General features: G+C 49.2%; 5 protein-coding genes; 2 read left to right on the top strand and 3 right to left on the bottom strand.

The window, feature by feature from the left end:
- Positions 1 to 185: 185 nt before the first annotated feature.
- Positions 186 to 1,734, bottom strand: RCC_10768 (related to uncharacterized membrane protein, predicted efflux pump; the record flags this gene model as incomplete). XM_023775995.1 has 4 exons in its annotated part: positions 186 to 362; positions 416 to 850; positions 1,033 to 1,038; positions 1,159 to 1,734. The coding sequence occupies 4 exons, from the start codon at positions 1,732 to 1,734 to the stop codon at positions 186 to 188; spliced, it is 1,194 nt and encodes a 397-aa protein (XP_023631763.1).
- A 98-nt stretch (positions 1,735 to 1,832) lies between these two features.
- On the bottom strand, positions 1,833 to 2,675 carry RCC_10767 (uncharacterized protein; the record flags this gene model as incomplete). XM_023775994.1 has 2 exons in its annotated part: positions 1,833 to 1,901; positions 1,959 to 2,675. 2 exons carry the CDS (start codon positions 2,673 to 2,675, stop codon positions 1,833 to 1,835), a joined length of 786 nt encoding a protein of 261 aa, XP_023631762.1.
- Positions 2,676 to 6,278: 3,603 nt separating this feature from the next.
- Positions 6,279 to 7,901, top strand: RCC_10766 (related to 24-dehydrocholesterol reductase precursor; the record flags this gene model as incomplete). The annotated part of the gene is made up of 1 exon (XM_023775993.1): positions 6,279 to 7,901. One exon carries the CDS (start codon positions 6,279 to 6,281, stop codon positions 7,899 to 7,901), a length of 1,623 nt encoding a protein of 540 aa, XP_023631761.1.
- A 593-nt stretch (positions 7,902 to 8,494) lies between these two features.
- On the top strand, positions 8,495 to 9,996 carry RCC_10765 (probable cell shape control protein phosphatase ppe1; the record flags this gene model as incomplete). XM_023775992.1 has 3 exons in its annotated part: positions 8,495 to 9,249; positions 9,306 to 9,669; positions 9,724 to 9,996. 3 exons carry the CDS (start codon positions 8,495 to 8,497, stop codon positions 9,994 to 9,996), a joined length of 1,392 nt encoding a protein of 463 aa, XP_023631760.1.
- A 409-nt stretch (positions 9,997 to 10,405) lies between these two features.
- RCC_10764 (uncharacterized protein) lies at positions 10,406 to 11,635 on the bottom strand (the record flags this gene model as incomplete). Its single annotated transcript, XM_023775991.1, has 1 exon — positions 10,406 to 11,635. The coding sequence occupies one exon, from the start codon at positions 11,633 to 11,635 to the stop codon at positions 10,406 to 10,408; it is 1,230 nt and encodes a 409-aa protein (XP_023631759.1).
- Positions 11,636 to 11,925: the final 290 nt, after the last annotated feature.

The raw sequence follows: 11,925 nt of genomic DNA, 5'->3' as shown, positions 1-11,925 counted from the left end.
AGTTCAGCTACCAAGCGAACCCCGAATGCAGGGTTGGAATCATGCCGCCCGGCGGAAGTCACCCTCACCCGGCCGGTGAGAGGATGCAACCATGGATTCCTCTAATCAGTCTAGCCATTCTATTGAGATCATGCCTTCATTTCAACAAGCCCTTCAAAATGTTCTCAAAAGCCGATTATCGTTTGCTAGCCAGCAGCGTTCCTCCTCGCCGCCTCTTCCGAGGCTTTCTCGTACGAGATTCTGTAAATGTAGATGCCCTCAAAGGCAGACACGATAGCAAGTCCCAATGCTGGACCGGCCCAGAGACCGATCAGGTCAAAGTGTAAGGCGAATCCCAACACGAACGATAGAGGAAGGGCAATCTGTTATGCAATTAGTAATGTGAAATGGCATCGTCCAGAAAAGTTAAACCTACGACATAGTAGGCGAACAGGTTGACATATCCACCAATCTCCTGTTTACCCAAACCTCGCAGCAATCCGTTGCACTGTGCAGCGAGCGAGTCAAAGAGCTGGAAAGCTGCATTGATAGGAAGACACGCCGCAGCCAAGGCTACAACATCTGCTTCGTTGGTGAATAGCCAGGGGATCTTCGTTCGAAGGGCCGAAAGGGCTATCATATTGAACATTCCAAGGAAGATGCCAATGCCAAAAGTGACTCGTGAGGTTACCTTCGCGGCGTCTGGTAGCCCTGCTCCGATGAGGTTCGCGCAACGTGTAGATGCGGCTATGGATAGGGGAAATGGCAGCTGGTATGTCAGCACGCTCAGAGATTGAAGCACTGTGTTCGCTGCTAGATGCGTAGCAGAGATTCTGGCCGATGCCAATGTCAACACCTCAAAGGCAAGGAACTAGAGAAGTATCGTTAGCATAGGTTATGTCACGGAAGGATGTCCGTTGGCCTGGTCCTGGCTATTGTGAGATTCAGGCGTGAGCAAGACATAAAAAGCTTATCTCAGGCGTTCACCATAGCAATGGTTCACAAGTGACGGCTGATACGCTCTGTGCCTTTCAGTCTGTCTTCAAAGCTTACCTCGGCCTGCGAAGAGTAGAAAGGTTAGCGAAGTCTCAGTCAAGTTCAATGGAGGTCGAAGGCCTGGGTCGCTCGAGAGACAGTTTCGAGTTACCCTCCATGCCTTTTGCCCTTCAGGTCACTTACTAAGACCATTATAAGTCCAGGGAGGGCTAATCGGACCATGGGGCCCCAATTTATGAATGCTTTTCGGGAGAATCCAGGCCAGCACTCCATGCCCCCGACGAATCGGACATAGAGGAACAGCAAGATAGGCATCAGGGTCTCCGTGATCACGACGGCGATGGGGCATCCTATGAAGCCCCATTTGAAATGCCAGACGAAAACGTAGTGCATCAAAACGTTAAGCGGCGCGGCGATCAGGAGCACGTAGAGAGTGGCATCAAATCGACCTTGAGCTTGTACATATCGTTTTCCAGCCTCAAAGCAGGCATATCCAGGTGCGCCGATGATCAAGACCCGGAGATATTGTCCAGCAAGCACGGCCGTCTCCTTTTCTGGTACGATAACTCCGAGTATTTCTGTTCCGCACAGCCATATAGCAGCGATGGGGATTGTGATCGCCCAGAGGAAGAAGACCATACGTTGAAGCTGCAGTCCTACGAGCTTCTTCTTGCCACTTCCGTAAGCTTGAGCACAGAGAGTATCCAGTGATGTGGCCAGTCCATGGTAGACTGCGTAACCGGTAATGTTTGCAGTCATACTTCCTAAAGATACAGCACCCAACTCAATCTTCCCGATGCGGCCGACCGTGAAGACCGAAGTCAATGTGAGACTATTTTGAAGGAGGAATGTTAGGATCAGGGGTGCTGGGGTATGGTCAGTGCCTGCGTCACACGCAATTGTATATTCCTTCCATCCAACATACCCTGCAAAAAGAGGTTAGCATGCGGCAAATAAGAAGGTTTGTAGACATTTGTGCGTACGGAGTACCGGCAGAGAACTTTCATCTCTCTTTGCCAAGTGGTCTGAATCTGACCATTCTCAACGGCCTCCTCCCATATCTTTGCAACGTTCTCAGGAGAACCTTCGCCGCCATATGGTGCATTGGGGTCGCGGCCGCTCAAGAGGGCAGTCGTTTCGCCTGGAGTGACCTGGTCTTCCGCCTCTTCGCTGAGGGCCGGGACGCTCTTCTTGCGCGAGCTGAAACCAGAGATGCTTAGCACCTTCCGTAAACCGCTTCCACCGCCTTCTTCGTCGCCACTTTCTCTCCTCCGTGGATGTTTGGGAGGAATGATTTTATTATCCCGCAACAGACTCCTCTCTTCTCCAATCGCCGCTTCCCAATCCGACGGTACGACGCTCTCTGGTTGCTGTGAACCCAAGAACGGACGTGGCGAAACACCAATCCATGAGGGTCTGCGGTAATATCCCGTCATTGAATGGCTGCCCATCGGTGGCATGCCATTGTCTTGAGTGGTCGTCCTGCTGAGACCCACTTCTTCATCGTCCAACTGCTCGTCATCTTCCAGATCTCCGTTCTCTTCGAGATCCTTCCGGATGGACTCTTCGGCAATGGAGGCAATATAGCTATCGGCTCCATGTTGTGACCTGTAGCTGGTTCCAAAACTGCGGGACGCGGTGGCTGCAGTGGCTGCAGGAGACTCGCTACGTTGGCGAGGGCTGCCGATTGGCCTGCTCATATTGACGGACGGACTTCCAACGGATCTGGGTCGAACAATGGCAGGTCGCAAGGACCGTGAGCAGATTGGATGTACTTTGAACGCACCCGAGCATCAAAGAAATAGTTGGCCATGCTGGAACCACACTCTCCGACTCCAACACTCGGGGTAACTCAATAAGGAAGCTCAACGCGCGTGTCGTCGATCCGCCAATACGCTTGCGATACTGAGGTCCGCACGGAGTTCGGATGTCTTTGTCCCGCGAGTCATGAGCGGGCCGATCTCCGAACAGTCACCACGCGAGCGATCGATGGCGGGTGGTCTGTATTCCACCAACGTCTAGYCGGATGTAGAACAACTCGGGTATCATCCGAAATTGCCGATCTCGATTGTTTATAGTGGTCCGTACACTAAAACAAATCTTTCTAAACAAATACAATCCGTGCTAAGATTTGCATCCTTCCTACGTATACTACCTACGCACACTTATACACACTACTAAGACCTACGTATAATAGCATCCGAAATTGCCCTCCTTCGAGATAGGTGCTTTCGTCTAGATAGCGAGATTGTTCTTACACCGGAGGACTTCAAACTAGCTTAGAAGCTACTTAGCAACGTATAGAACTATATACGGACGGTAGAGCCTACGGATACTAATTATACGTAAAAGCTCTACTACTAATGTATTAAGAAGCGCCGCTCTACGCATTAAGTAGATAAGGACGATGTAGGTACGCGGAATAAGAAGTCGTTCGGTTAGTTGCTCGAGCCGTATAAGGTTACCTTTTTAGCGGTAATCTAACTAGACGGTAATAATAAGCTAGTTTTAATTAAACTAGTACGTAGACAGCATAAAGGACCACACTTACACAGCCTCGAACAGTATAACTCTCGCCGTACGAACAAGCTCCTAAAGGACCTAATACGTAAGCGTATAGATAATAGCCCTCGAGCCTCTCGAATAGTAGACGTATTAAAGGAAGAGTATAGTAATATTAGCGGTAAGTAGTTAACGTACTAACACGCTTACAACTAAGGGCGTTTATTACTATACTATAACTTAGATAAGCGATACGTCCGTAAGGGCGCGGATACTATAGATGTATAGCTTATTAAGGCGGATAACCGTGCTAGTGCCCTTAGATAATACTACTAGCTATTCGCTATTAGAACGAAGGATGGATTAAGGCGTAGAATCGTCGTTACAACACTAGATAGTTTAACAGTTTAGAAGCAATACGGAGCTCTTATAATTATAGACGCTACGTATTAAGTACTCGGCCTACCGTAGTTCCTTATTAACCTCGTAGTACGTAACGGTAACGGTTCGTTTCGGCCGGTTACTTATATAGTAATTAAGAGCTAGTATAGCGTAGTTATTATAGAAGGACTCCGCGCGTTACGATTATAGGCTAGTAATAACGAGAGCGGCTTAATATTATAGTAGACCGTTACGGACGACTTATCTAGTAAATAGAACGCTGTCCGTATAGCCTTCGGCGACAACGTAAAGCTACTACTCTACTAACGACACGTTAGTTAAACGATACGCACTAAGTTTCCTATTAAAGGTGGATATAAGGCTACTAACTAAGCGTTATAGTATGTAATGCTACATTACGAAACGGACGATAAAATTAAGGCTAAACTACAGCTAGCTATTAACTTACTACTAGGTAGATTAAACGACCGGCTATATAGCTACGTACGCCGCGAATGGTTATTTAACTACGCTTATATATAGTACACTAAGTTCCGTAAGGACAATCCTCTATTAATGTAGATACGCACCTCTAATCTAGTAGAAGGATAGCATTCTAACTATAAGAGCGGCAATATGCTCGTTAAGCGTAGCTTCTTAATTGCCGGTTGCTTGCTTAAGAGCTTTAAAACGGATAAGCGGTAGAATAACAACGCCGCTAATAAGGCTCTAAAGAACGACAAGCTTAGCCTATAGACTCGTCTACATTACCGCTAGTTCGAGCTACTACCTATGTACGTTTAAGAGAAGATTACGGAGTAATACCGCCTTAGTAAGAAGCGCTTTAAGAACCTTATACCTTAGTAGTTCCGGTTTAAGGCCTCGTACGATAAGGAAACGCCTTTACGTTACTACTGCTACTTCTAGTTCGAGTAGCGAATGCCGTGTAAGCATATATAGTTTAATGCCTACTACGACGGTAACGAGCTTACTACTATTTAAACCGCTACGTATGTTAACCGCTTCCTTAGCATTAACACTACGCATTATTACTATAAGTAGCGGATTAACGAAAGCGATATACTAGTAGCGGAGGGAACGAGCGAGCGTATTAACGACGAGAGCTATTAAAAGCAGCGCTAATACTAATACTAGCCGCTCGAGCGTAATTACTACACTTTAATATATGCAATTATCGAGCAGTTTAAGGAGACGTTCTATCGATAAGCGGACGTTATAGTTATAGAGCTTACGAAGGCGGAGCGCAATTAATATATTAACACCCTCGCCTATAGCTACGAAGCGGCGCTCTTAAGTAGCGCTCTTACTATCTCCGAGTAGCGCGGCGGCGATAATACCGAGTCGCTCGGTAAAGCTATCGACAATACGCTTGCTCATTTAATAGATAAAGACACTAATATAGAGCTTAGTAAGTTCGACACGCCCTTAACGGTAGCAATTATAAACGAGTTCCCTCTTACTTAAGTAAGCCGTAACTTTATTACCGAAACACTAACACGTATTCGAAACGGCTACGGCTACTCGAGCCTTCGATAGGTTACTAATATTAACGATAAATCTACCGCGTAGCCGAGCTAGCTCCTATAGTAGTTACTAACTCTATTACTATATAAACTACCTCCGGAGGTTGTCGAATTTAACAGGTAATTCGCTATATAGGACCTAGTAAGAGACTACTAGCGTCGCGAAGGCGTGTAAACACTACTAAAAGAGCGTAGATAGTAGATAGTAATTAGATACGAATAGCACGAAGGTAGGTAGCGAGGGTAATAGGACCTAAGGGCAGTAATATTAGAGGTAGTAAGGGCAGTAATATTAGAGGTAGTAAGGGCAGTGCGTTTGCTAAGGAAACAGCGATAAGAACAATCCATAGTAGTAGATAAGAAAGCAGCTCTTATACCGGTAATCGACTTAACTTAGTGATTTTACGAACTCTACTAACTCTACTAACTCCAGCGTATACGAGGCTATACGAGCGACACGTTAGTGGAATACAGCTCTACCTGCAATCCACTAACGACTAGTTGCCCACTACAACGTAAGGCTAACCCATTTCAGAGCTCATTTCACACCACATAACGACCGTTACCTGGGTACGTATTGGCCGAATCGGGCTAGACGTTGGTAGAATACAGACCACCCGATGGCGCGTACTCCAAGGCCAAAATGTTTCTTCCATCTTCACGTATTTCATTAAATTGTTGATTTGCCGTTGCATTTCTGTTTTGTGTCGCTTTTTGGGATCATCGGTCTATCTGGCCATCACGATGAAGCGAACGCTCATTTGGGAGCAGCTCTGGACGAGCAGGGCTTCGAGCTCTCAATGTCTTCGTCGAAACATCCACATTGAGCCAGACGGCTTAGCAATAACACGTCGAGCCGCGTGCGCTTCGACCGCCATGAGCCCACACCGAATGCCTCCGAGGACTTATCTGAGAACTAATAGCCCACAGCAAATGCCGATACAGCGGAGAGCAGTCCATGCCGGAGGTACTGCGCCTACTACCATTGCGGAACATCGAGAAGAGGTGGCAAGAATTTCCGAGAGTGTACGCAGCTTCTATGAGCGAAAGGAGAAGTTCAGGATATTTCATGGCTCTACAAACTCTACACGAAAGTCAGCGATGAGCAAAGATCCCAAAAAGGTTGTAGACACCAGCAGACTGAACCATGTCGTATCGGTAAATACAGAAAAGAGAACAGCACTTGTAGAGCCCAATGTGCCAATGGATCGCTTAGTAGAGGAAACTCTTAAGTACGGAATGGTGCCTCCTGTTTGCATGGAGTTTCCAGGCATCACAGTAGGCGGAGGTTACTCTGGCACTTCTGGCGAAAGCAGTTCCTTTAAGCATGGCTTTTTTGATCGAACACTCAATTCTGTTGAGATGGTGCTCGCCAATGGAGAAGTTATCACCGCCTCCGAGAAGGAGAACACAGATCTATTCCATGGTGCAGCAGGCGCAGTTGGCACGCTTGGTGTCACAACGATGGTAGAGCTCAACCTTCACAAAGCCACCAAGTTCGTTGAAACAACATACCATCCCGTGAACGGTATGGAGGATGCCATTGCAAAACTGCACGACTTCACTTCTCGACCCGAGGAGTTCGACTACGTGGATGGCATCATGTTCTCGCCTACCAGTGGGGCTATTGTCACAGGCCGAATGACGGACACATCCAACCTGCACATACAAAGATTTTCAGCTGCCTCCGACCCCTGGTTCTATCTCCACGTTCAAGATCGTATTTCCAAATCGAGCACTCCTGTCTCAGAAGCGATCCCGCTCCCAGAATATCTCTTCCGCTACGACCGAGGTGGCTTCTGGGTTGGAAAGGGTGCTTTCGATTACTTTCCAGGCATACCCTTCAACAACTTTACACGATGGTGGCTAGATGATTTCCTCTCCACCCGAATGCTTTACAACGCCCTCCACGCCAGCGGAAGAAGCGAACAAATGATTGTTCAAGATCTCGCCTTACCCTACGATACCGCTGCAGAATTCGTCGAACGAATGGACAAACTGACGGGAATCTGGCCGTTGTGGCTCTGCCCACTGAAGCAAAGTCCTGGGAAAACAATGCATCCACATGAGCAAAGCGGCAACACAGAAAAGCAAATGTTGAACATTGGTCTCTGGGGTCGGTCTCCGCCTCCCCAAACCTCCGAGTCCTTCATTACGACCAATCGAAGGATTGAGTCCGTATTGCAAGAACTGGGCGGGATGAAATGGTTGTACGCGCAGACATACTTCAACGAGCCGGATTTTTGGAAAGACTTTGACAAGAGCTGGTATGATGCTCTTCGGTCAAAATATGGAGCTACAACGCTCCCGACTGTGTACGAAAAGGTTCGTGTGGATATCGAGGCTGAGCGTAGAGCGAGAGCAAGCCGAACCTTTGGGCAGAGAGTTCGGGAGATGTGGCCGTTTGCGGGAATATATGGTCTACGGAAGAGCATCCAGAGCCGGGACTATTTAAAGGCTAGAGAGGCGACATGGAAGAATTGGGTGCCTAGAGAGTAGGGGCGAGCATCTTGGAGAAGTGCATGCCACAATCGTGACACATTCGTGCTCTAGGATTATTCTCTGTCGTAAGACTGTGGTAGTAGACATTTACATATTTGTGATAAATATAATAGATGTGTGTAAGGTATATGCCGACAAGCACACGGACAAAAGCTTCCCACCAATGGCCGTGACGCGAGCCTCGAGGCCAGGGAGATCTTCAAATTGTGTCCATGGTGACTCGATGGCGAGCAGATCACAACTGTGATGTCCAAACATTGATTAAGTAGGATGAATGGAAAGAAGTGTCAACTGCTTTAGCCCGACTCGACTCGAATGACGAAACAGATCGGCTTCGGATTCGGGTCCACCCAGCGCGTGCGGGAACGCCCATCAGGCGACTTGACACGACGTGCACTACTGCGAGACCCACTCCAGACCTCGAGCTGCCTGTCTCGCGCACCGGCTGACCAAAGACGCATCTCAACGGTGCCTACCTCCGAGCACAAAACAACGACATCGGCTTCAGTACCCGCCATACAATAGACCGACTCCTATTTCGCCCTCGTGACCTTTCTGGAATCACCCCGACTTCGAAACGTCCATTCAGTATGCCGCGCGAGACGGATACTGATGTCCCCCAGCCCGGGCCGGCGACTTTGACAGCTCACGCTGGTCCAGATGAATGGCTGGAGCAAGCAAAACTATGTCGGTACCTTCCCGAGGCCGACATGAAGCGCCTGTGTGAAATCGTCAAGGAGTGCTTGATGGAAGAATCCAACATACAACCTGTGCAGGCACCTGTGACTGTATGTGGCGACATTCACGGGCAATTTTACGATCTATTGGAACTGTTCCACGTGGCTGGCGGCATGCCCGGTGAGGTGGACCAGCGCGCGGCTGAGGCGGCGGCCGGGGCGAGAAACAAGGCGGCGAGAGCAAGTATGAGTCCAAGGGGAAAGGCCGCGGCGGGGTTCAACGCTGCCGATCTGGAGCCACCGACTCAGATTTCCGATCCAAAGGTTAGGAAGAAGATGAAGAGGAGATTTCAGCAAGACAGTGCATACACTTCGGCTGCGTCAAACGATGGGTCGGAGCAGGGTGGTGGAGAAGAAGAGGAAGAGCAGCGAGGACGAGTGCGGAGTCGCAGCGTGACTGAGGACGAAGCATACGAAGATGACGATGGCAGCGAGGACAGCGGTGTTGGCGTCCGGAGTCCTGAACCCAGTCGGAGCAAAAGCGCCGCACAAAGTTCCAGACCTGATCTCGCAACCGGACACCAGAACTTTGTGTTCCTCGGCGATTTCGTCGACAGGGGCTACTTTTCTTTGGAGACGTTCACATTGTTGATGTGCTTGAAGGCAAAGTATGTTTCACTCATGTCTTACACCGAAGTCCAACCATGCTAACAGCCCCTGCAAGATATCCCGACAAGGTCACTCTAGTCCGTGGCAATCACGAGTCTCGTCAAATCACTCAGGTGTACGGCTTCTACGAGGAATGCCAGCAAAAGTACGGCAATTCTGCTGTCTGGAAGTCTTGTTGCCAGGTTTTTGACTTTCTCGCTTTGGCCGCCATTATTGATGGCAAAGTGCTATGTGTGCACGGTGGACTTTCGCCGGAAATTCGCACTCTCGACCAGATAAGAGTGGTCGCAAGAGCACAGGAAATCCCGCACGAGGGAGCCTTTTGCGATCTTGTGTGGAGTGATCCAGAAGACGTGGAAACATGGGCTGTGTCGCCTAGAGGGGCCGGGTGGCTATTCGGAGACAAGGTCTCATCAGAGGTTTGCCACTCTTATTCCCTACTCCTCATTTTTTGGAGCTAACAATGTCTCTAGTTCAATCATGTCAACAACTTGTCGCTGATCGCTCGCGCGCATCAGCTTGTAAACGAAGGCTACAAGTACCATTTTGCGTCGCAGGATGTCGTTACGGTCTGGTCAGCACCAAACTACTGCTATCGATGTGGTAACGTTGCGAGTATCATGACACTGGGGCAGGGTATTGAGAACGCACCACCCGAGCCCGACTTCAAGATATTCTCGGCCGTTCCGGACCATAGGAGAGCCGTGCCTGCAGGGAGGCAAGGCAGAGGGGAGTATTTCTTGTAGAGCGACAGTAGACTTTCTGGCAGACACTGTCGCGGCTGTGATGAGCAGACAGGCGCTTCGATGGGTGTAAATTTGTTGACTTGCTGGGAACTGCGCTCTGGTGTGCATTGAACGACCCTGTACGATAATGAGAGTAAATTGACGAGCATCGATGCACTGTACGATTAGCACGATACCCAAACATACATGACTTTGCTTTGCGTCCCAACTTCCCTTTCTCTGCTTACTTTGTCTTTCTCTTTGACTGGCAAGCGACCACGCGACGAAAGCGCTTCCCACAAACTGGCGCGGTGCCTAGGGTTAGTGTTGGGGTAGTGTCTGGCACCGATTATCGGATGCTCTCCATTTAATACTGTCTGTAACTCGCTTGTATTGGCCTCATTCCTACACTCTGCGTGAGGAGAGCAAATTATTTGCACTGTTRGTGTGTTGGTACATCATCGTGATTCTCGTTCGTAGCCTCAACATCTGGGCACCAGAATTTGGAGTAGTTGAACTTGATACACTCGGTGCCCCAACTCCACCATCCCGAGACCAAATGCCGCGCGAACACTTCTAGTGCTCTGTAGTTTCGCGAATTTGGCATCATAGGCTCCAACAGCGACCTCAAGCATGGTTTGCGCGAATGCAGATCTGGCACAGCGATGATAGTCCTTCGCTTAATGACACCCCCTTTTGGTGCAGAGGGACGTTTTCGTCCAAGAAGCAGGATCTCATATGGCTTCCTCCACAGTGAGTCGACAACCGACACAGGCTCACCGTCTACAGTCGTCTTTAGCCAGATCCACTCTTCCTCCAGCTCGATTCCCCAGGTTTCGAAAATGCCGCCCTCACCGGTCACCAACTCGCGTACAGCAGGCTTATTCGTTATCCAAAACGCTACAATGCAATCATTCCCCATCAGCATGTCCAAATCCGTGCCTAGAACAAGCTGGAATACGTCATCGAGAGTTGTGGATGTTGCGTACGTGCTCCCAGGAGTCTTGTGCGACCGCTTGACGGAGCGATTTGGCCAAGGGGGATCAAATATCATCAAGTCAAAATGCCTGCGTGTCGAATTGTCCTGAGCTTGACTCCGGATGGAGTTCAAAAAGGACGTGGAGCTCGAACAATCGGAGAGGGAGAATGTTGAATAAGGTGGAATACGATACGTTGATTCTACCCCAACGGCACTCTTGGGTGCGACGCAGAAATCCTCAGTGGTTGCAGAGTCATTGGCGTAGAAAGACACATCATCTGGAAGCTCCGGGAGATTCGGATGTGGCGGAGTCTCAAGACCTGTGCCGTTCTCATCTCTCTCTCGCTTCCGTTTCCTTTTTGGCCGGTCAGGTGTTGTGATGAAAGTTCTTGGGAGACACCATGGATCTTGATGGCCCTGCCGTACCTGCTCAATTGCTCGCTGTAGGATGATGCTGTATTCAGCGTGCAGAGTTTCTTCAACAGTGTTGTTCTGCAGCTTCGCCTTTGCGGCAGCTGACTTGGGTTCGTTGGAAGCAAAGGGAGATGACACAGCTTCGCACGAGAGAAGTGCGTCGGAGCAGGGGCATTCTGCGGTACCTTGCGCTGCTGAGATAGATCGAGGGACGTCCATCAAGCAGACAGTGTCATCACTGTTCCGCCATAGAATAGGAGATGTCATGGCGGTAGAGGCTGTGACGCCGCCGAGGAGCACTGCCTTCCTACCTCTCAAGTGATCTTGTTTGCTCGTTCCACTTATCGGGTTGTTGTACATCCCCTTCGCGCATCGGAGTAAAATCAGACTAGTCAGGCCCAGGTTGGCAATCTCAACCTACGGTCGTCACTGATTGGTGTAGTTGAGCATTTGCGAGGATTTCCCGCGATGTTTACGGTAAAGCTTTAGGGTAGGTAGGGTCTCTGATGGCTCTACTCCGACGCATGAAGATGGTGTATCTTGAGCAGAAGGGGAGA

Source organism: Ramularia collo-cygni, assembly GCF_900074925.1.
Source record: "Ramularia collo-cygni strain URUG2 genome assembly, contig: RCC_scaffold24, whole genome shotgun sequence".
Taxonomy (NCBI): domain Eukaryota; kingdom Fungi; phylum Ascomycota; class Dothideomycetes; order Mycosphaerellales; family Mycosphaerellaceae; genus Ramularia; species Ramularia collo-cygni.
This window is presented reverse-complemented; position numbering and strand designations above follow the sequence as displayed.